Below are 23330 nucleotides of genomic sequence, written 5' to 3' on the forward strand. Positions count from 1 at the left end.
AATTTAATGTGTTTAGCGCAGTTTCACAGGAAAATGTGTATAGTCCATTTTTCTTTGCCGAGAATAGTGTTATAGGAAGCACATATCTCGATATACTCGAGTACTTTATTTTCCCACAGTTCGAGACTTATTCCGGCGACTTCATTTACAAACATGTTGGGTCACCGCCACACTGGCATCTGGAAGTGCGGGAATTTTGAAATCAAAGGATTACTGAACGATGCATCTGTCGCAATGGATCAAATATTTCAGCCTTACCCTACTGGCCTCCAAGGTCACCGGAGCTGACTGTACGTGACTATTTCTTATGGGGGTTTATAAAAGACTCTGCTTATGTACCTCCATTACAAACAACAATGAATGGTCTGAGACATCGCGTGACAGCAGCTGTGGAAGCTGTAACTCAAGACATGCTAGCTGCAGTGTGGGAACAATTTGAATACCGCATTGACATAGGCCTACGCCGTGCATGTCAAGGGGAGCATATTGTACACCTATGAAAAGGCATGAAAAACAACTTTTTGAGTTTCCCGTCCATCAAAAAACAAAATTCCTTGTATATCTTTATTAGTTTCAGAAACGTAGACGTACCAAATCGGATGATTAATTTTGATACACCCTGTATAACAACCCAGAGATTCTGGCCACCTCTTTCAGCTATTGGTATAGTTTTATTAAGAAAGCGGTAGAGGTTTAATTAGCAAGTCAGGTCATAACTCGAAACGGTTTTTTTTTTTTTTTTTTTTTTTTTGCTAAATTCTCTTTGGAATCCTGCTCTCTCCCTATTCAAACAACACAGGAATGTAGCTAATGGCACTTAATCATCTGCTGGTAATTGATATTCACTGTCGATACATTCTGCCGATAGTTATCTTAGGTTATGTTGTCGCACTAGTGGTTCTCGGTGCTTTTGCTATCTCTTAGCATATGTCGTATGAAGAATATTGATCGGGGCAGCTCCACTTTCAGTGGTTTTAAATTAACCCAGGAAGTAGCTTACTCTCTTTCAACACTCGTTCAACCGATACTTAAGTGTTGCTCGTCAGTATGGAATCCGTACCAGATAGGACTGATAGAGACTCTGTTTATGTACCTCCGTTCCTAGAAGAGTCAACAAGTATACTGCTTCCTCCTCTGTATATTTCGGAAAGACCATCAAGACAAAACTGGATAGATTCGAACCCACACGGAGACTTACAGGCAGTCGTTCTTACCGTGAACTGTACGCTACTGGAACAGGGAAAGGGGAGAGTTACACACACCGTAAGTTGCTTGCGGGGTATAGATGTAGATGTGGATATACTTGCACAGCGCTCTTTCTTTACGTTTGTACCTTGAAAATGATTGGGTTTTCATCAATAGAAATATCGGTAGTTGTCCAAAACGTCAACCAGTTACATTTCTGTAAGTTGTTTAGAATGTTTTATACACCGGCAGAAATTCAAGTTTCACGTTGTCTGTTAACTCATTTTATGGCATCTTTGAAAACAGAGGAGCGAGAGAGTCTCGTACTATTGGCGTACTGTCGTATCGATCTTACCGTTCACCATCATGTAAGACCAGATACACTTTTAAAAAGTTGGTTGAGTTAATGGAAGCTAGTGTGGAAATAAGGTGTAAGGAGTATAAGCGTTGATATTTTTATTGGTCACTGAGGACACTGCACTGAACGCCATTTCATCAGCATTTACTTTATTTACAGATAATTATAGCTATTAGGAGTAGTATGTTTTTAAGTTGTTTAGTACCTACCTATAAGTGTATGTGACAGAGCAAGCCATTAATGCTTGCTTTCCCCTGGGCAGCATGTCGGGTGTTACAGTGAGGATGCGTGGACTCAAAACGGTTAGTCTGTACTGACAGGTATAGTCCACTTGGTGGTGCAGCTACGACTGTGCAGAAAACATCAGGTAGTAAATCATGTGACGAGTTTGCGTGAAGATTGTTCTACGTAGAGAAAAAACAACACACACAGTGACGTTGGTTCATATCAAGGTACCAGTGATAACAGTATCCGCACTATTGCCCTTAACCCCCTGTATATTACACCCAGTTACAATGTTTGTGGATTATTAATTTTGTAACATGAATTTATTTGCGACACGTTTCGAGCCACTGGTGCTCACCTTCAAGCCCCACGGAATATAAAACAGTTAAATCCTATTTAAGTTACTAAGACTACCACTAACTACTTTGCTGTCAAGTTCCGAGCACCTTCATTAATTGCACAGCCTGTGCTCCTGTATGTGTTCTCTGGCTGGTGCAATGGTACTGCATCTGTCGGTGGTTTGTTGCACGTTTCTACAGTTTTTTTATGTCACGTTTGTGTTTTCACTATCTTTTTATAGCAGGTTTATAGACACATATAACACACTACAGTCATGCTAATCGTCTCAATGCGTATATGATCCCTATACAGGGTGTTTCGTTGTTATTAGGGAAAACTAACTCGCATGAAAGTATACGACAATAAAAGCAGAAACTAGCTAATAAACACGGGTCCGTAAAGGAGTCCTTTGCGAGATGGCTGAGAGTGTGTTTACGAATCGCCGCAGATTTCAGTATTAAATTTTGTCCTAGTTAGTGCAAACGGATTGTTAATGTAACCTTTTTCGATCTAGTCATCATCTAATTGGGCTCTAATTTCAATTGTGCTCTACCTTAACAAGACATACAATTCTACTTCAGCACGCTACATTTTCCAATTTGCTGTGTACTCGTGTATCCTCGCATTTGGATGCAAATACTGCACTCATCTCTCCGACAGTGTTAGCCGCTCGTGCTGGCGAAATGTCAAAAAAACTAACAAACGTCGAGACGATCGCCGGCAGGCAACACTTCATCACGAACTCATAAGAACAGAATAAATACGAACAAAGGGATTCATAAGGCAAGAAGATGAGAACCTACTGAAGGCAAGGGAGATATATGACATTAAATTGAGAAAGAAGTTCAGCCCCTTATAAAAGGAAGGTTATGTAGACATAGAAGAAAGGGGTAATTATATAAGGTAGATAGTTACGTAAACATCAGATGTTGCAAGTGTCAAGAGAGCAAAAGAAATGACGCTCTCAAACTAGGCAGTTGCTAAAGAGAAGATGCACGTTTCAAATAAACCGAAGTTGGAATATATTACCATGTGCTGAATGAAACAAAAGTCTCCGGGACTATCTTCCATAGCATGTGCGTGGATACAGTGAATATCTGATAAGAGAAACTACTAAAAACAACAAGAGTGCGAAGAAAACAAGACTGAAATGTATACTAGGTAACCACCACATTTCATCAGTTGACATTGCAATTGTTCACTGACAACAGTCGTGAATTGTAGAATTTGTTCTTGAAAGCATTTCCTTCAAAGCTTGAATAGTTCAAAATATTAATCAACTACACAGGCAATGAGCAATGAAGAAAGGACTTTCCGGAAGCAGTGTAAGATAACGTGTGTAAAGCCATTCGAGAAAAGGTTACTATACTGTTACTATAGAAATGAGCAATGAGAAAAAAACTTCTGCTTTGTCTTGGATTCCCAGATTTTGAAAAAGCTTTCAACCCATATTGATCAAAAACTGCAGTTGCAGCCCTTGAAGGACAAACTATATTAGTATACTGAATAAAATATAGGTTTGTCCTCAGCCCGCGCTTGACTTCAGCTGGGTATTTTTGGTAGTTCAGAATTGAAAGAGTACTCGGGTAAGGGGATTCCATATCACCAGGACAATTCTCAAGACTTGTTTACAAACTTTTCTTGGCGGATGGCCGTCACACTGTCGGCTCGGAATGCTTACGTACCTACGCGGACGTGTATGTGACGCAACAGACACTGCAGCGAGGGCCCGGTTGCATATCAAGGGCAAGGAGCCACGCCGAAGGCTCCCTCTAGATGACTGTTCAGCTACGCCAGACAGCAGCAGCACGGAAACGCTTGTAAACAACCATAATAGGCTGACAACTCCTAGCCTCCTGCTGCCGTCAGATACTACACTGAAGACAGCGGAATAGAATAGTGGGCGATACTCTTCCTCCATGAGCTGATGCAAACTTCACAATCCTTTCTGAACTTGCGCGAGGACAGGAAGGATGCTCCTGTTTTGGAACCAAAACGTTGCGGTATTGTTAATGAAGTTGACTTAGTACGAGTTTATACAAGTCTTCTATCAACATTTTTCTTTAAATACAATGTTGCAGTCATGTTTATTAATACACGTTAGTGCAGCGTTGCCGGACTGTGGAGTCGCGTGTACGGATCCATGTGATGAAAGAAATTTTCACGACAGAATTTTGCTGGCAGGGTAGAATAATTGGTGGCTTAGCACTGTCTGATAGCCATACAACGTCTCGCGCGTCAGTTACGGCTCGACTCACAACTCGATGTCTGTAGGCAATGAATGCAATTGTAGTCGGTGATCTACAAGGAGGTATTCATACCAGTTCTCATTGAAAAGAATGGGTCGGCAATAATCACGGATATTCAGAATTGTCATTTTACAGGTCTTCTTGGTTGTCGGATTATGATTTTGAGAGACGTGGTGGTCAACAAAAACACTGCGTGGTAAATACTTCGGGACATTATTCAAACAAACAGTGACCTTGAGAAACATTCTGTACGAGCGTGTGATCGGTGTTAAACATAAAAAATGTTTGAATGTTTGGTTCACAGACAGTTCCCTTCAAAAAATATTTCTAAAAGCGTAACATACATATCAGCAACCAACTAAAGAAAAACAAGGAACATAATCATTATTGGTGTATCTCAGTTCAAACACTGAGAATAAAGCCAACATAAACTAGCCCAGAATACAATCAAATGTCAGCCCTTGGTCATTTAGCGACTACAGCAGGAAATCAACAGAGTTACGCATTTGTGTTTAACTATTCAATATACTACTCTGCCCCATATCAAGAAAATACACAGCTGGTCGTGCATAACAACAGGGGGAAAACAATGACAAACCACCTTCACCAGTACTTTAGTCAGAATCTTTACCATCCACCAGTCTATCTCATAGTATGCGACTAGTCCTGTCAACGCAATGAAGATCATTTTAGGAGATGAAACACAAGCTTACGTAAGGACTTGAATGGTTTAATCAATACTGTACAGTACGTTAACTGAAACCGTAACCTGCTGACAAGAAGGTCTGCACTTTTCATTTTTGCGACGCGCAGATCTTAAGGGCGCTGACAATCTCGCTGCGAGGTGCGATATTGGAGCATTCTGCCAGTCGAATTTACTCGGGAGTTGCTCCAGTCCGAGCTCTGTCTTCCCAGAAATATGATTCCATCAGAAAGATGAAGATCAGTGATAGAAGTAAAGTACATTCTAAGACAAAAATTAAACGACGCCCTACGAAGGAATTACCCGAATGGGATGGAAATCGTTACATATGATGTACAGGCAAACGAATGGTTACGATTTTAGAAAGGCTGGGCGGTTTATTCAAGGGAAAGAGCTTCATAAATTGAGCAAGTCAGTAACACGCCGGTTCACATCTGACCCTTGTGCAGAAAGTTATTCGGTTTGCCACTGATTGACAGAACTGTTGGAGGACCTCCTGAGGGATATTGTGCCAAATTCTGTCCAATTGGTGCCTTAGTTCTTCATAATCTAGATCTGGCGCGAGATCTGGGATCTCACTGACTGGGGTAGAATTGTCTTTAGTCCTGTGACCAGCAAAGACGTGACTGGAGTCGCCCCAGTTAGCAGTGGAATACCATCAAGAATGTCGCTCACCATACGGCCGACAGCCCGGAGTGATGGTGTGTGCTGGCCTCTTTGGTTGTCACCCCTACATCACAGCTGTACGTCAGCGATATTCTACGCCCCGTTTTGCCACCCTTCACACCAACCAATCCTGGGTTTACTTTTAAGAAAGATAATGCTCGGCTGCACATGGGAAGTATTTCTACTGCTTGTCTTGGCGCTTTCCAAACCCTACCTTGGGCAGCAAGGTCGCCGGATCTCTCCCCATTTTTAGAATGTTTGGCTCGGGCTTTTGACAGTCTAACCAGCGATTTGGACGGACTTTGGTACTATATCCCTCAGGCTGCATCCAACAACTCTGTCAGTCAGTGCCAAGCCGAATAACTGCTTGCTTAAGGGCCAGAGGCGAACAAACGCGTTGTTGACTCGCTCAATTTGTGAAGTTCCTTCTCTTGAATAAATCATCTGAAATTTTAATCATTTGTTTGTCTGCACGTGTACATCATTCCTTCATGGTGCATCTTTTTTTTATTTTTGTTATGTCAGAGCGTACTTTGGAAATTAACCACCACAACTTGAGGAACTGACCCACCAGTTATTAAAACTAAAGCTTTATCAATGTATTTTTTTTTCAGTCCTAGTTTAGTGTGAATCAACAAGAGCCAATAAAGTCGACTGTGTTCGGAAATGAAAGCTTCACACTGATTTGTCTGGCATCTCACCTCCAACTATGAGGAAGGAAGCGCAGGCTACAAAGGGAGAGCCAAACACCCTTTTTCCCAACTACATCTGCTTCATAGCACGCACCATTAAGGTTCGGGAGTAGTGTTCTTAGCTCTACTGTAGACTTCCAGAAAAAAGCCATCTCCCTGCTGCAGAAGTAGATAACATCCAAGGCACACCACTGGGTCCGAACATCAGCGGAGCTTTGGACGTTCTGGAAATCCGTGAGCCCTGATTTCTCTTATTTTATTGCATTGCTCATTTCTCTCTATGTAGTTGGGTCCCAACAGAAAGTTTACGCAATCGGAGGAGAAAACTGGTGATTGAAATTTCATGAGAAGACCCCGTCACAACGAAAAACACCCTTGTTTTAGTGATTGCCACTCCAGTTCACGTATCATGTCTGCGGCACTATCTCCCCTATTTCGCGATAGTAAAAAACGAGCAGCCCTTTGTTGAACTTTTTCGATGTGATCCGTCAGTCGCACCTGATGCGGATCCCACACCGCACAGCAATACTCCACAACGGGGCGGACAAGCGTAAAGTAAACAGTCTCTTTAGTAGACCTGTTGCACCTTCTAAGTGTTCTGACAATGAATCGCAGTCATTGTTTTGCTCTACGCACATCATTACCTGTGTGATCGTTCCAATTTAGATTATTTATAATTGTAATCCCTAAGTATTTAGTTGAATTTAAAGTCTTCTTTTTGAGTGACTTATCGCGTAATCGAAATTTAGCGGTCTTCTTGAGTACTCATGTGAATAACTTCACACTTTTCTTTGTTCAGGGTCAATTGCCACGTTTCGCACGATACAGATGTCTTATCTAAATCATTTTGCAATTCGTTTTGGTCATCTGATGACTTTAAAATACGGTAAATAACAGCATCATCTGCAAACAATCCAAGAGGGTTACTCAGATTGTCTCCTACGTCGTTCATATAGATCAGGAACAATAGATGGCCTATAAACTTCCTTGGGGAACGCCGGATATTACTTCTGTAATATCGATTACTTTCTGTTTAATGCTACGAAATGTGACCTCCCTGACAGGAAATCACGAATCCAGTTGCACAACTAAGGCGATATTCCATAGGCACGCAGTTTGATTAGAAGACGCTTGTGAGGAACGGTGTCGAGCCTTCTGGTAATCTAAAAATATGGAATCAATTTGTCATCCCCTGTCGATAGCACTCATCACTTCATCACTATAAATAACTAGTTGGTTTTACAAGAACGATATTTTCTGAATCCGTGCTGACTGTGTGTCAATTAATAGTTTTCTTCGAGGTAATCATTATGTACGTACACAGTATATGTTCAAAAACACTACTGCAAATCGACATTAGTGATATGGACCTGTAATTCAGCGGACTACTCCTATTTACTTTTTTGGGTATTGGTGTAACTTGAGCAATTTTCCAGTCTTTAGGTACGGATCTTTCTATGAGCGAGCGCTTTTATATAGTTGCCAAATATGGAGCTATTGTAATCGCATACCTGACTGTTATACAATCTGGACCGGAGGCCTTGCCTGTATTAAGTGACGTAAGCTGCTTTGCTACATCGAGAATATCTACTTCTATGTTTCTCATCTTCGCAGTTGTTCTTGGTTGGAATTCAGGAATATTTACTTCGTCTTCTTAGCTTATGTTGATACGCTGTGCCTTCCAGAATGGCGAGATCACTCAGGTAGTGCCTCTAAATCATTCCCCAGACCATAACGCACGCAGGGTGCTTTGCGTTCAGACGTTTCAAGCCGTACACATCAACGGCTAGCCGGTCAATGGAACATAAAACGTGACTCATTTGAAAACGCCGTATGTTACCACTCAGTGGGCGTCCAGTAGCAGTATTTGTGTGCAAATTCCAGCCTTCGTCGGCGACAAACAGCAGTTGGCATGGGTGCATGAACCAGGCGCCTTCTGCGGAAGCCCGTATGCAGCAACGTGCGCCCGTTGGTTTGTCTGGGAGATCAGTTTCTCGACAGCTGCACGTCTATTCGTCCATACACCTCTCCACAGTCGTCGTTCATCCGTGTCGTCTACTACCCGTGGTGGACCACAACTGCCTTGGCGCCTGTTACAAAGAGCGCCATTTTGCCATGCACAGTATACTTTAACCACTGAGAAACGGGCACAGCTTACAGATTTAGGCGTTTCGGAAATGCTTCCACCCTTAGCGCGAAAGCCAATGATCGTGCCCTTTTGGACGTCAGATAAATTGCTCTGTTCCCGCCTTCCAGTTTATCGTAGCTTCTTCATCTCCCAGTACCTACTGCAACCTACATCCTTCTGAATCTTCTTAGTGTATTCATCTCTTGGTCTCCCTCTGTGACTTTTACTCTCAACGCCGTCCTCCAATAGTGAGTTGGTGATCCCTTGATGCCTCAGAACATGTCCTACCAACCGATCCCTTCTTCTACTCAAGTTGTGCCACAAATTTCTCTTCTCCCCAATTCTCTTCAGTAGCTCCTCATTAGTTACGTGATCTGCCCATCTAATCTTCAGCATTCTTCTGTATCACCACATTTCGAAAGCTTCTATTCTCTTCTTGTCCAAACTATTTATCGTCCATGTTTCACTTCCATACATGGCTACACTCCACACAAATACTTTCAGAAACGACTTCCTGACACTTAAATCTATAGTCAATGTTAACAAATTTCTCTTCTTCAGTAACGCTTTCCTTGCCATTGCCAGTCTACATTTTGCATCCTCTCTACTTCGACCGTCATCAGTTATTTTGCTCCCCAAATAGCAAAACTGGGAACCTAAACCATATGCTCAAACCTTCGTCAACTGTCAACAGTGAGGCGCCGTTCAAAAGGCTCTGAGCACTATGCGACTCAACTTCTGAGGTCATAAGTCGCCTAGAACTTAGAACTAATTAAACCTAACTAACCTCAGGACATCACACACATACATGCCCGAGGTAGGATTCGAACCTGCGACCGTAGCAGTCGCTCGGTGAGGCTTTCCGCTAATCTAGGAATATGGAATCTGCCTGTTGCCCTCCATACATGGTTTGTAGGATATCATGTGAGAAAAGGACACGCTGATTTTCGCACGATCCAGTGTTTTCTAAATCAGGAGTACCCCCATTGACTGAATCTCGCTTGATCACTGAAGATGCCTGTTGCGCCCATATCCACTTGAAATGAATTTCGCGCTCGTTATTGCGAAACTTAGCCGAATGTTGAAGGATTACGGCCGATCTCTTGCTTCTAAAAAACAAGCTATATGTCGTATATTGTGGCAGTTGCTACAAGTAGTACGACTCGAATTTCGTGATCCTTAAAACAGTCTGGCCCGGACATACACGGCGGTCAACGTTGGTCCACAGTCGAGCTAAAAACACAGCGTTCCTGATGTTGAATGCAGAGAGGAACCTACCTTCTATGCGACACATCATCGTGACCGACTTGGAGGAGACATGTGGTCAGAATGCTTTGATTAAGATGTTGATGTGTAGTGCTGAACTAGTCTTTAGACTTCGGAAATTTCGTCGTCTTCCTGTAACTTCCTATCTGTCGTGTGTGGTAAATTGGAGATTTGGGTGGTAGCAAGCACAAACTGATAGCTTCAAAGCTACGGGGTATCTCAGTAGAAAAGAATTATTACGTTGTTTTTTACTTTAACACAGTTTTAGTCAGGAAGAAACTTGGCGGCTCTGGCTACGGAAATGAGATTTTTTTGAAAAACAATCTATTTACTATATATAAGGATTAGATCCAAGTACATATTTATATTGTCAGTTTTATAAAATAATGATCACATAGAATATTTGATGACCACAGGTGGGATATATCATTTTTAAACGCAATAACATCATACATAGTAACATATTTTGCACCTACTGCATGATCTAGCTAACATATATAAGAGACATTTTGAATCTGTTGCCATTCTGCCTACACAAATTTTAATTTCATTTCATTCGTATGACTATTTCCAAAATAGAGTTCAACCTTACGCAAGAAGCGAAACACACCCTAAAATATAGAAACGGTGCTCCACAAAGGAAACATCCGAATGGGACGGAAACTGGTAGATGTGATGTACATGTACAGACAAACAAATGATTGCAATTTCAAAAAAAAATGGGTGATTTACTCAAGAGAAAGAGCTTTAGACATTCAGCAAGTCAATAACGCGTTAGTCCGCCTCTGGCTCTTATGCAAGCCGTTTTTCGCCTTGGCAGTGATTGAAAGAGTTGTCGCATGCCCTCCATGAGGGATATCGTGCGATATTCTGTCCAATTGGTTCGTAAGATCGTCAAAATCCTGAGCTGATTGGCGCGATCTGCTCATAATGCTCCAAAAACTTCTGAATTGAGGAGAGATACGGCGACCTTGTTGCCCAAGGCAGGGCTTGGCAAACATGAAGAGAAGCAGTAGAAACTCTCGGCGTGAAGAGGCGGGCTTTGTCCTGCTGAAATGTAAGCCCAGGATGGCTTGCCAAGAGGCACACAGAATATCGACGACGTACCGCTGTGCTGTAAGGGTGCCGGTGATGACAATCAAAGGGGTCCTCTTGTGAAAACGAATGACATCCTAGACCATCAATCTCGGCTGTAGGGCTGCGCGGCGGGCGACATTCAGCTTGGTGTCCCACAGCTGTCCAGGGCATCTCCGGACACGTCATCCCTGGTTATCAGGGCTCATTTTGAAGCAGGACTCATCACCGGAGACAATCCTATTCCAGTCATTCAGATTCCAAGTCGAATACGTGTCTGGAGACGCCCCAGACAACAGTGGGCCGTCGTATGGCCCGAAAACTAAGTGTGATGGCCAGGGTTGCCATTTTATTTCATAGTAGGACCCCTTTACTTGTCATATGCGGCGCCCTTACAGCACGGCGATACGTCCACGATATTCTGCGTTCCTTTTGTTGTCCTTCAATGAGAGCTACAATGGTCTTACATTTCAGCAAGAAACTGCCCTCCCGCACACGACAACGTTTTATTGCTTGTCTCCATACTTGCCAAAACCTACCGTGGCCCTGTAAGGTCGGCGGGTCGCTCACCAACTGAGGACGTTTGGAGCATTACAGGCAGGGCCTTCCAACCACCTCGGGATTTTGACGATCTAATACGCCAGTTAGGCAGAATTTGGTTCGAAATCCTTGAGAAGGACATCTGACAATGCTATCAATCAACGCTAAGCCGAATAACTACTTGCTTAAGGGCCAAAGGTGGACTAGCACGTTATCGATTTGCTCAATCTGTAAAGCTCTTTCTCTTGAATAAGCCACTCAAGCTATGAAACTTCCTGGAAGATTAAAACTGTGTGCCAGACCGAGACTCGAACTCGGGACCTTTGCCTTTCGCGGGCAAGTGCTGTGCCAACTGAGCTACCCAAGCACGACTCACGCCCCGTCCTTACAGCCTTACTTCTGCCAGTACCTCGCCTCCTACCTTCCAAACTTAGCTCTCCTTCGAACCTTGCAGAATTAGCACTCCTGAAAGTTTTAATCTGCCAGGAAGTTTCATATCAGCGCACACTCCGCTGCAGAGTGAAGATCTCACTCCTCTTAAGTTATTTCTGAAATTGTAGTCATTTGTTTATCTGTACATGTACACCACCTCTACCGATTTCTGCCCCATTTGAACAATTCCTTCATGGTACGTCCTCTCGTTTGTTAGAGTGTTCCGGAGAAAAAAAAATTCTGGCTTTGCGCATGTGTTAACTAAACTGCATCTAAACGTTATTGGAGGCATCATTCATTCGTGTTCTATGGATCCCATCAAGATAAATGACCTGCAGGGATGTGGAACGAGTCGAGGTATACTTTAACAATAGACTAGGAAATCATAGATTCTCAATTTCTATTAAAAATAAACTACCGCTATAGCACTTAATGTTATTCAACTTTATAGCAGCTCTGCTTGATCACATTACAGTGTATGACGCATCGGTAAAGGCGCCCACCGGAGTGCTGTTCGGTGCCGTGTACCAGCTGGGGCACTACGACGAGTGCGTGTCGGTGCGGGCGGCGCAGTACTGCCTGCCCGAGGTGCGTGTCAAGCCCTCGGAACCGCAGCCTCTGCCCGCAGATCCCTACACGCTCAACTTCGACCCTGAGGGCTCTGCATGGCTCAAGTTGCAGGTCAGTCACTCCACTTGCCTCACACTTCTATGTTACGTGCCTCACGAGAATCGTTAGGTGTTGTTATTTCTTCATGTCAGGAAGCCTCGGATTGAGAAGAGGGGAGAGAGAACCTTTTGGTAAACGCGTATTTACATATATCAATCTCCAAATTTCGCATTAATTTTCGGAGAACAAAGAAGCCTGAAAATCGAGGCTCTCGAAAATAGCAGAGAATTCTAGAAAGTACAAGTTATTTTAGATACAAGCATGTGCGGATCCAGGGGGAGGGGTTGGGAGGAGAGGGTAGAAGGCCTGTCATGGAGATCATGACACCCCACCTCCCAAACAACATTTTACTTTGTTTTTGTTGTGGTCTTCAGTCCTGAGACTGGTTTGATGCAGCTCTCCATGCTGCTCTATCCTGTGCAAGCTTTTTCATCTCCCACTACCTACTGCAACCTACATCGTTTTGAATCTGCTTAGTGTATTCATCTCTTGGTCTCCCTCTACGATTTTTACCTTCCACGCTGCCCTCCAATACTAAATTGGTGATCCCTTGATGCCTCAGAACATGTCCTACCAACTGATCCCTTCTTCTAGTCAAGTTGTGCCACAAACTTCTCTTCTCCCAGTCCTATTCAATACCTCCTTAGTTATCAGCATTTTTTTGTAGCACCACATTTAGAATGCTTCTATTCTCTTCTTGTCCAAACTATTTATCGTCCATGTTTCACTTCCATACATGGCCACACTCCATACAAATGATTTCAGAAATGACTTCCTGACACTTAAATCAATATTCGATGTTAACAAATTTCTCTTCTTCAGAAACGCTTCCTTGCCATTGCCAGTCTACATTTTATATCCTCACTACTTCGACCACCATCAGTTATTTTGCTCCCCAAATAGCAAAACTCCTTTACTACTTTAAGTGTCTCATTTCCTAATCTAATTCCCTCAGTATCACCCGACTTAATTCGACTACATTCCATTATCCTCGTTTTGCTTCTGTTGATGTTCATCTTATATCGTCCTTTCAAGACACTATCCTTTCCGATCAACTGCTCTTCCAAGTCCTTTGCTGTCTCTGACAGAATTACAATGTCATCAGCAAACCTCAAAATTTTTATTTCTTCTCCATGGATTTTAATACCTACTCCGAATTTTTCTTTTGTTTCCTTCACTGCTAGCTCAATATAAAGATTGAATAACATCGGGGATAGGCTACAGCCCTGTCTCACTCCCTTCCCAACCACTGCTTCCCTTTCATGTCCCTCGACTCTTATAACTGCTATCTGGTTTCTGTACAAATTGTAAATAGCCTTTCCCTCCCTGTATTTTACCCCTGCCATCTTCAGAATTTGAAAGAGAGTATTCCAGTCAACATTGTAAAACGCTTTCTCTAAGTCTACAAATGCTAGAAACGTAGGTTTGCCTTTTCTTAATCTAGCTTCTAAGATAAGTCGTAGGTTGAGCATTGCCTCACGTGTTCCAATATTTCTACGGAATCCAAACTGATCTTCCCTGAGGTCGGCTTCTACTAGTTTTTCCATTCGTCTGTAAAGAATTCGCGTTAGTATTTTGCAGCTGTGGCTTATTAAACTGATACTTCGGTAATTTTCACATCTGTCAACGCCTGCTTTCTTTGGGATTGGAATTATTATATTCTTCTTGAAGTCTGAGGGTATTTCGCCTGTCTCGAACATCTTGCTCACCAGATGGTAGAGTTTTGTCAGGACTGGCTCTCCCAAGGGTGTCAGTAGTTCTAATGGAATGTTGTCTACTCCCGGGGGCCTTGTTTCGACTCAGATCTTTCAGTGCTCTGTCAAACTCTTCACGCAGTATTATATGTGCCATTTCATCTTCATCTATATCCTCTTCTATTTCCATAATATTGTCCTCAAGTACATCGCCCTTGTATACACCCTCTATATACTCCTTCCACCGTTCTGCTTTCCCTTCTTTGCTTAGAACTGGGTTTCCATCTGAGCTCTTGATATTCATGCAAGTTGTTCTCTCTTCTCCAAAGGTCTCTTTTAATTTTCCTGTAGGCAGTATCTATCTTACCCCTAGTGAGATAAGCCTCTACATCCTTACATATGTCCTCTAGCCATCCCTGCTTAGCAATTTTGCACTTCCTGTCGATCTCATTTTTGAGACGTTTGTATTCGTTTTTCCCTGCTTCATTTACTACTTTATCCTCTGCTGTCTTCACAACTTCATCCCTCAAAGCTACCCATTCTTCTTCTACTGTATTTCTTTCCCCCATTCCTGTCAATTGTTCCGTTATGCTCTCCCTGAAACTCTGTATAACCTCTGGTTTAGTTAGTTTATCCAGGTCCCATCTCCTTAAATTCCCACCTTTTTGCAGTTTCCTCAGTTTTAATCTACAATTCACAACCAATAGATTGTGGTCAGAGTCGACATCTGCCCTTGGAAATGTCTTACAATTTAAAACCTGGTTCCTAAATCTCTGTCTTACCATCATATTTCACTAAAGGCATTTATATTTTTACATATAGAGTAGAGCACCGTAATTCGAGCCCCAGCATTTCGTGTATTTCAAGCTTATCTTAAGAAAATTAACATTTTATATAAAAACAGAGCAAAAACCCGTTTTCATACGTTCTCTGCATGTACGTTTTACACACTTTCGAATGTGTTACGTTTTGAACTTCCTTTCGGCTTTCTATGTACAATACAGATTAAACTGTCCCTCTGAAGAGTGAGACAGAAATGCACAGACTGCTAATGCATTTCTATTACAGATGGACAGGTTAGGTTTCGAGGAGTGCGCTTGCTCTTTCTTCTTCGACTCTTCACTGACTGGGACCGCCTGACAGTCAGTTGTACAATGCATACCATCCTTATTGTTACCCATATTTTTGTGCCTACTCAGCAACAGTAGTCATTAAAATACAGCGTGACTAAGTAACAATATAGTACACATTTTACAGCGTTGGCTGACCATTGTTGTATGTACTGTAGTTGTTTGCGTAGTAATATCTGTACTGTAGTGAGCCCACCTGCGTCAGTTAATTTTAAAGTAGCGTATGTATGTACACTGTACTGAACGTATGTAACTGTCACACATTACGAACAGTGATAGGAGTAAGAGAAAATTTGTGCTGTTGAATGTGAAACAGAAGGCTTTTAGAAGACTAGACAAAAGAGAAACATTAAAAAAAACTAGCTGCTGAGTGTGGAGTCGGTGAAATGACAGCTGGATGGAGTAGAAACAGAGACAGAATTGAGAAATTTTCGTCAAACAAGTGCTCTGTTTCGTCCTTTGAACGGAAGTCAGTGATTGGTCTACACAACAAAGACAAAAGGCAAATCCAATTTCAGGGCCTATTCTACAAGAAAAGCTGTGGTTTTTTTTATATGAGCGTTACGGGAAGATGTGGACGACTATCCTTTAACTTCAGGATGGGTAGATAGGTGGGAGAAGCGATACGGCGTAAGGCGGCTTGAAATTTGCGGCGAAAAACTATCTGCTGATTCTCAAAGTGTTACACAACTTTGTGAGAAATTAAGAAAAATTATACGAGAAAAAATCTTACTCCTGATTATCTGTATAACTGTGATGGGACAAGGCTTAATTATAAAATGTTTCCATCTAAAACTCTAGCCCCAAAAGAAGAAAAGGCTGCCCTGGGCTACAAAAATCGTAAAGAGAGGTTAACAGTTCTTGATGCATAGAATGCAAGTGGAGACCATAAACTGAAGCTGCTGATAAAAGGGAAGTCTGCTAAGCCCAGAGCTTTAAAAAAATATCACTGCTTCAGCACTGTCTGTTACATATTTCCTCCAAAAATTTACTTGGATGGACATAAATATTTTAAGAAATGATTTTTGGAAGAATTTGTTCCAGAGGCCGAAAGATACGGAAAAAAGTGCTTGCCTTCCAAGGCAATCTTAACGCTTGACGACGCTGGTTCACGCCCTGATGAGAGAGAATTACATGATCATTTTCGTACATTGTTCTTACCCCCTAACGCGACGAGTTTAATACAGCCTAAGACCAAGGCGTTTTTCAATGCTTGAAGAAAAAGATCGTCGTTTGCTTCCACAAACAACAGAAGGTGAAGGAACCATAACAAAAATACGATCAAGGACGTAGTTTAATGGCTAGCCGAGTCACGGTCTGAAATAAAGGCATGACACTAAAAAAAGTCTCGGAACCAGATTTTACAGAATGAAATCGATACCTACATTACAGACGAAGATGACCTTCCCATTAGCATAACTGACAAAAAAGCTTGCTGGATATGAAAGTGCGAATGCGAGTGATGTTTCAGAATGGATGAACAGTCCGAAGTGACCGATACCGCAATTGTTGAAATGGTTAGTGAACCCACTGAAGAAAGTGACGACAAGGAATTGCCTGAAAAACCTGTACCAGTGATCACTCACTAGACATGGCATTGCATTATATTGAGAAGCAAGTGGAAGCTACTCCATGACACCAGTCTTCTTGGAAGATGGGGCGACATTGCTGCTAAAAATGAGGTTCTGTTTTAAAACAGAGGACTATGGACAATTTCTTTAAAATGTAAGTTATATTTTAGCTACTTGGAAATGTGTACCCATATATGTACATAAAACAGGCATGTTGGTTGGTTGGTTGATTTGAGGGAGGGGACCAAATGGCGAGGTCATCAGTCCCATTGGATTAGGGAAGGAAATTGGTCATGCCCTGTCAAAGGAACCATCCTAGCATTTGCCTGAAGCAATTTAGGTAAATCAGAATGGCCGAACACGGGTTTGAACTGGCGTCCTCCTAATTGTGTGTCCAGTGTGCTAACCACTGCGCCATCTCACTCGGTAACAAGCATGTTCTACATTGTTTTTATTTACTTTTTTAATCGTTATTGTTCTCATTAAACATTTATTCATGATTTACCCATTGAGTAGTCTTAGTTCTGGGTAAAGTACTGACAATGGTGAGTGCTTACTTCAATTCTATAACATATTAGTGAACCCAACAACGCTTCACAATTACTAAATGTTTGTGGGAATGGGAAATATGTCCCAATCTCCTTCCCCCCTTCTCCCTGTCCATCTCCTCTTCTCCTCTCTCTTTACCCATTACCTCCTCTTCCCCCCTCTCTTTGTTCATCTCCTCTTCATCCCCTCTCTTTGCCCATCTCGGCCCCCACCATTCTCTTCTTCCACCTCCTCTCCCCCCTCTCTGTCAATCTCCTCCTTCCATCTCTATATGTCCATTTCCAAACCCTCCCCTTCCTCTGCCCCTCCACCTCGCTGTCTCTGACCTTGAATCTTGTATATTGTAGTCATTAATAAAACCCTGATTGGAAACTGAAGTGACATAAACTAAATAGGTAACTCAGTTGCAATCATTGGTATAAGGAGAATGAAATTTCTCACGCTCCTGTGTCTGTGATGGAAGAAGCTTCATTGACAGTATGTCACATAGTTTTAATCTGTGATTGGACAGGCATTTCCCATTTCTGGTGGCTCCCATCAACCAATGCATCAAGTGTCAAATTAGTCTGTGGCTTGTATGGTGTACGAAGTTTTGAATGTTTTCCCCTTCTGTATTAGTATTTTACTCATAGGCTGGTAAGTCATAAATACATCTTTCACATTTTCTGTTAAAAATGACTCTCAGGAAGAAAATGAAACATTCAGTCACTGTATATACAGATTTTGTTCAAAATTATATGTAAGGAGAAGGAATAGGTATACATGAAATTTTTGCATATGACGTTTCCTGTTTACATAGTAATATTTATATACCATTCATGTTGAAACATATTGCATATGTCTGTGGGTACCTTTGTTAGAATATTGTATAAAAATTTGAAGAAAATTGGTCAAAAACTTTTCAAGATTTTTGGTGATATTTTTACGCAATGACTTATCTTCATGTATCAATATAGATAAGCTATGAATTTGCCGAAGTTTTTGCCAGTAGCTCTGAAACCAATTCGTTTGCACAGATAAGAAGTAATTTTATAAGGACTACTTCTTGGAAGCTGTGCTCAAGCAGTTTACCAAGCACTGTTGTAAACAGAGTATTGTTATTCTAATGAAGCATTTAATAGCTTTTATTGTTATTATTTCTACAATCTTAGGTCTTAGACATCCATGGCTGGTCAAGGGCTTGTTAAGAGTGTGGGAGGGGGCGGGGGGGGGAGAGATACCAAGGAGAGGGGTGGTCATTAATTAACTGTGACCCACTCCAGAATCTAGCTCTGGATCCAAACCTGGTGTCAGTTATTCACATTTAAAGGTAAAGCTGTCCCCAGCATGAAGGCTGGTGTAGACACCACCGTGCCCTTCTGGGTGTGGTTCTACTGGTGCTGGTGCTGGTGCTTGAGTTAGTTTACCCAGCCAGTTATAGGGGGACCTAATGTTTTATCTGGGGTCCAAGAAATGGTGAAATGTGATATTTTTCACATTAACAAACCATTGTCATGGGTGAAGTATTCTTAATTTATTTCAGGTTCATGAAAATGTTTGTGAAGCTTTTACAATGACTGGAGCACATTTCTAAATAACATAGTAATTATTATTTTCTGCTTGAATTAACCATTATGAAGGTGGGTTCGTCCCAGAAACACCTCAGGACAGAAGTTGCAAAGTTGTCTCTGCTGACTTGTAGGGTTCTACTTAACTATAATTAAAAATACATCTTGTGTAGAAAAGAACAGCATATATCAGCAACTGTGCCATTTTATTTCACGTAAAACTGAACTAGTGTGGAAATGTTAGGTGCTTTACTTTATATATATATATTACGTATTTTAGACGTGTGGGGTCAATAGGTCACACCGACCACATACAGCATGATCTTTGAACTCTAACTGCGCTGATGAGCTGCCATGTTAATTTTCCAGTCAGCCTTTGTACCTTGTACAGTGTACAAGCTTATCTTTCTTTGTGCTGAAATAGATGTATGTATAGACATTAATGGGAACATTTTGTTGTGTATACAGTTATCCATATTCCCGTTTCCCATATTGGTGACCCCGAAGTTTCTACGTCTTCCACAACTTCTCCACCATCTGTGTGGAATTAACAGGTTTTACATTTGACGCCATGGCTGCCTAATCCAACGTTTTATATGAGGATTTTGAGGCTCAGTTACTACTACCAGGCCACTCCGATCCCCTGCCAATCGTTGTTTCGCCGCTAGCAGACAGTGATTCGTGATCTCCAACGAAGTTAACCTCAAACTTTGCAGTTCTACAACAGCCGAGTGTTACGCCGTTACCTCAAACAATGGACTCATGTTTTGTGTCGCTGGACTGTGCACCCCAACATGTGAAAGGTGAAGTGGATGATTTCCAAAATCATTTAACGATCGATCGTTCATGTAGTGTTCAAAGAGACCCAAATTTGCACACGTGCTTTGATCGTCTACGGCCGACAATGTTGGTTACAGTAGTGCCGCTTGCAACTCCGCCATTCGTGCAAAACGCACACACGGTCAACTGCTATCAAGCTATGCCAGTTTTGCCTTCCTCAAAATTTAATAACGGACATTTTTATACATCAAGTTCGACAGGAAACCACCAGATCTGTTGCCCAGTTTCTCAACCACATGAGCTCGAGCACACCTGACGGCATATCGCACTCCATGAACATAGTACCATAACGTGACTACCAGCAGGTTTCACCAGTGTTTTATGGTCCTACCACATGGGGTGCATTTCCGAAGTGCACAGAAAACTCTCGCTGTTGCCACGCCAAGCACCAAACCACCCCTCACGTACCCCCCCCCCCCCCCCCCCTCACTCGCAGGGTGCCTGATTCTGACCATACAGCCACTCGCTCCTTCTGTAGTACCATCTGCACCTGCCGCACTGGCTTCCTGTGTCATTTCCGAGGTGAACAATTGAAGTACTGTGCCTTTAACCTCCGGTCCAGTTTACGGGCCTACCTCACACGCTGCTCATCCATTCGTTCCCCGGTACCGACCATGCCTGCTGTGTTGTGCTTCCATGAATCATCAGAAACATTGCAACCGCCCGTTGTTTGGGACGTGTTTGCGAGTAACATGCCCACGCCAGTAGTGCCGGGTTACAGGACAGCCTATCCTACCATGGGACAGCAGGCCTTCCAATATACGCTGAAGCCACCCTCCTCCCCCCCCCCCCCCCTCCTTCTCCCCCTAGCTCTCTGCCGATGCTACCTCTTTTATATGAGAACAACCCCGTTTTAATGTTGACGCTTTTGGAGCACCTTTTCGAGTTACATCAGGTGACCGACGACAACACTAAATTTCTATGTCTCATCATGCCCCACCATGACCACTCAGATTTAATTTGTGATCTCCTCCTTTCGCCACCACCGCCGCCAAATACTAGTTCACCAAGAAGACAATTTGGACCGACTCGGCTGCTCGCCACAGGAATTAATAATCAAGATCCTGTTGGAGGAACACCTGGGGTACCGCACTCTGTCACAACTCTGACACCACCTTCGGTCACTTGTGAGTAAACACACGATGCCAGACATTACCCTGTGGGTGGTATGGTCTGCCAAGTTACCTACCGAACTGCAGATACAACTGCTAATGTACTCCTCCAAGTATATTGACTCTTGCCTTCACATCACAGATCAGCTGTATACACTATTGTGACAAAAACAACCAGCACATCTCTCACCACTGGTTAGCACTACACCGCCTGTTTACTGGCCGTCTGCAGGCAGGGGCAGAGCTCGTTCTGCCTCCACGCCATGTACGCCACCAGGCAGTACTCGTCCTCTCCCCCTCTTTCCGAGTGAAGTCACTTCTACTCGATGTCAACGCATTATCATTACAAACTGTTGGCTCTGCTAAAGTTATGGTGCATCTATCTCCTCTACATTTCCCGTGGACTTTTTACATCACTGACGTTGACGAACCAATTCTCGGTATGGATTTCTTGTCTCATTACAAACTCCCCGAACATAGGCCAAGGTTCAGTGCTACACCACCCTTCTGACACTCATATACCATACTCAGGCACTTATGCTCATCGTTCCTTTTCTGTCACGACATGTGATTTGGTTCGCCAGTACTCCACCCTTGCGAATAAAATTGTGACCTGCGTCACTAATCTACTCTCAGAGTACGACACAGCGGCGCAACTCTGCCGGGACACAAATGACCAGTTGAAACAATGCATCGCTCACACTATCGATGAGCTCATCACAGCTCATACCTCACTGGTGCAACTGAAATCCACAGTTCCTTCACTGCATCAACAATCATCAGCAGTCGCCAGCATGGACACTCATCAGGTTAGTTCAAAAACATTCACTGTGTGTGACGATTTGCGTTCAGTGACCTCCGCAGCATAGCCACGACCACTACGCAGGCAGCTGCCCTACTTGTTGATAAACATTCCCTCTCTCCCATGCACCAGTCAAGCAACTTGGCGGCCATCGCTGTCCCTCGCGCTATGCCAGCGCCTCTGTCGCCCATGCCGGTTGCCCAAGACAAAGTTAACAACGGACAGTCGCTGTGTGTCCCATTCTGCTCCGTGCTCTGCACACAGCCGACCTCTCCGAACGAGCGCACACCAAGCTCACATAATAGGCATGTGACTTTCGTGCTGCCTTTTCCCACTTGCGCTAACGACTACACCTCATCGCGCCCCACTCATCCCAAAACTTCAGGTCAGGACGTTACTCAGCCTCGTGTGTAGTTCTCAGTCTCTTCCATCACTGACGGAATGACCCACAAGATAATTATGACTGCTGACCCTCCTATTGGACACAAAGTTAGACGCCTCAATCCCATTAAATTATGCGCAGCCCGGCAGCAAATTAACGAACTTCTGGAGGCAGGCATTCTACAGCCATCGGACAGCAATTGGTCTTCACTGATTCACCTCGTCACCAAACACAATGGTTCTTTTAGAATGTGTGGTGTTTACAGATGCTCATATCGTCATGGAAAATTACCCAATGCTGAACATAAACGATTTCTCCCATATGTTATTGGGCGCCACAATCTTCAGTTTGATTGACGGTAAACGTGTCTATCACCAGATTCCCGTAGCGCCGGAAGATATTCCAAAGACTGCTATCATCACGCCGCTTGGTTTGTTCCAATACAACTTCATGCCATTTGGCTTAAAGAATACAGCACAACTGTGGCAACATTTCGTTGACTCAGTCTTATGACAGTTCGAGTTCTGTTTTGCATACCTGGATGACATCCTCATTTTCAGCAAGTCGACTGAGGACCACAAAGATCATGTATCCCAGGTCCTCCAGACCTTGAACTCTAACAGTGTCGAAGTCAACAAAGATAAATTCCAATTGCGTCAGTCTTCTGTGACATTTTTGGGTTACACCGTCTCCATGAATGGAATACAGCCTCCCAAATCTCACGTGCAGCCTATCACGTCATTGCCACCCCCCGCTACATACAAAGAACTCTGACGTTTCCTGGGTACTAAAAATTACTACCGCCGACGTCTACCTTGTGCCGCTGCCGTGCAGGCCCTGCTGATGGACTCACTGTCCGACAAACAGACTTTGGGCCTTAAGCCAGTCTGTTGGACTGAACCTATGCTAGACGCCTTAAGGGCTCTAAAAACAGCGTAATTCATGCCGTTGTACTCGCCCACCCCGATCTGTCTGCCGAGTTGTTCATCACTACGCATGCCAGCAACATTGTGGACAGGGCAGTATTGCAGCAACGCAAAGGCGACACAGTTTCACCCCTTCATTTCTCCTCTAAAAAACTGTATACAGCACAGAAGAAATATTCTGCTTCTGACAGAGAACTTCTGGCGATCTATGAAGCCATGAAACACTTTCGTCCTGACATCGAGGGCCATTC

The 23330-nt window shown here is 43.1% G+C and overlaps 1 protein-coding gene across 1 annotated transcript in view; it reads left to right on the plus strand.

Annotated features, from left to right (window-relative positions):
- LOC126334513 (nose resistant to fluoxetine protein 6-like) overlaps positions 1 to 23330 on the plus strand; it is a 156037-nt gene that overhangs the window by 49694 nt on the left and 83013 nt on the right. The window contains exon 3 of the mRNA XM_049996859.1: positions 12333 to 12538. Coding sequence (XP_049852816.1) covers positions 12333 to 12538 — 206 coding nt within the window. The remainder of the gene's footprint in view (positions 1 to 12332; positions 12539 to 23330) is intronic.

Source organism: Schistocerca gregaria, chromosome 2 (assembly GCF_023897955.1).
Source record: "Schistocerca gregaria isolate iqSchGreg1 chromosome 2, iqSchGreg1.2, whole genome shotgun sequence".
Lineage (NCBI taxonomy): Eukaryota > Metazoa > Arthropoda > Insecta > Orthoptera > Acrididae > Schistocerca > Schistocerca gregaria.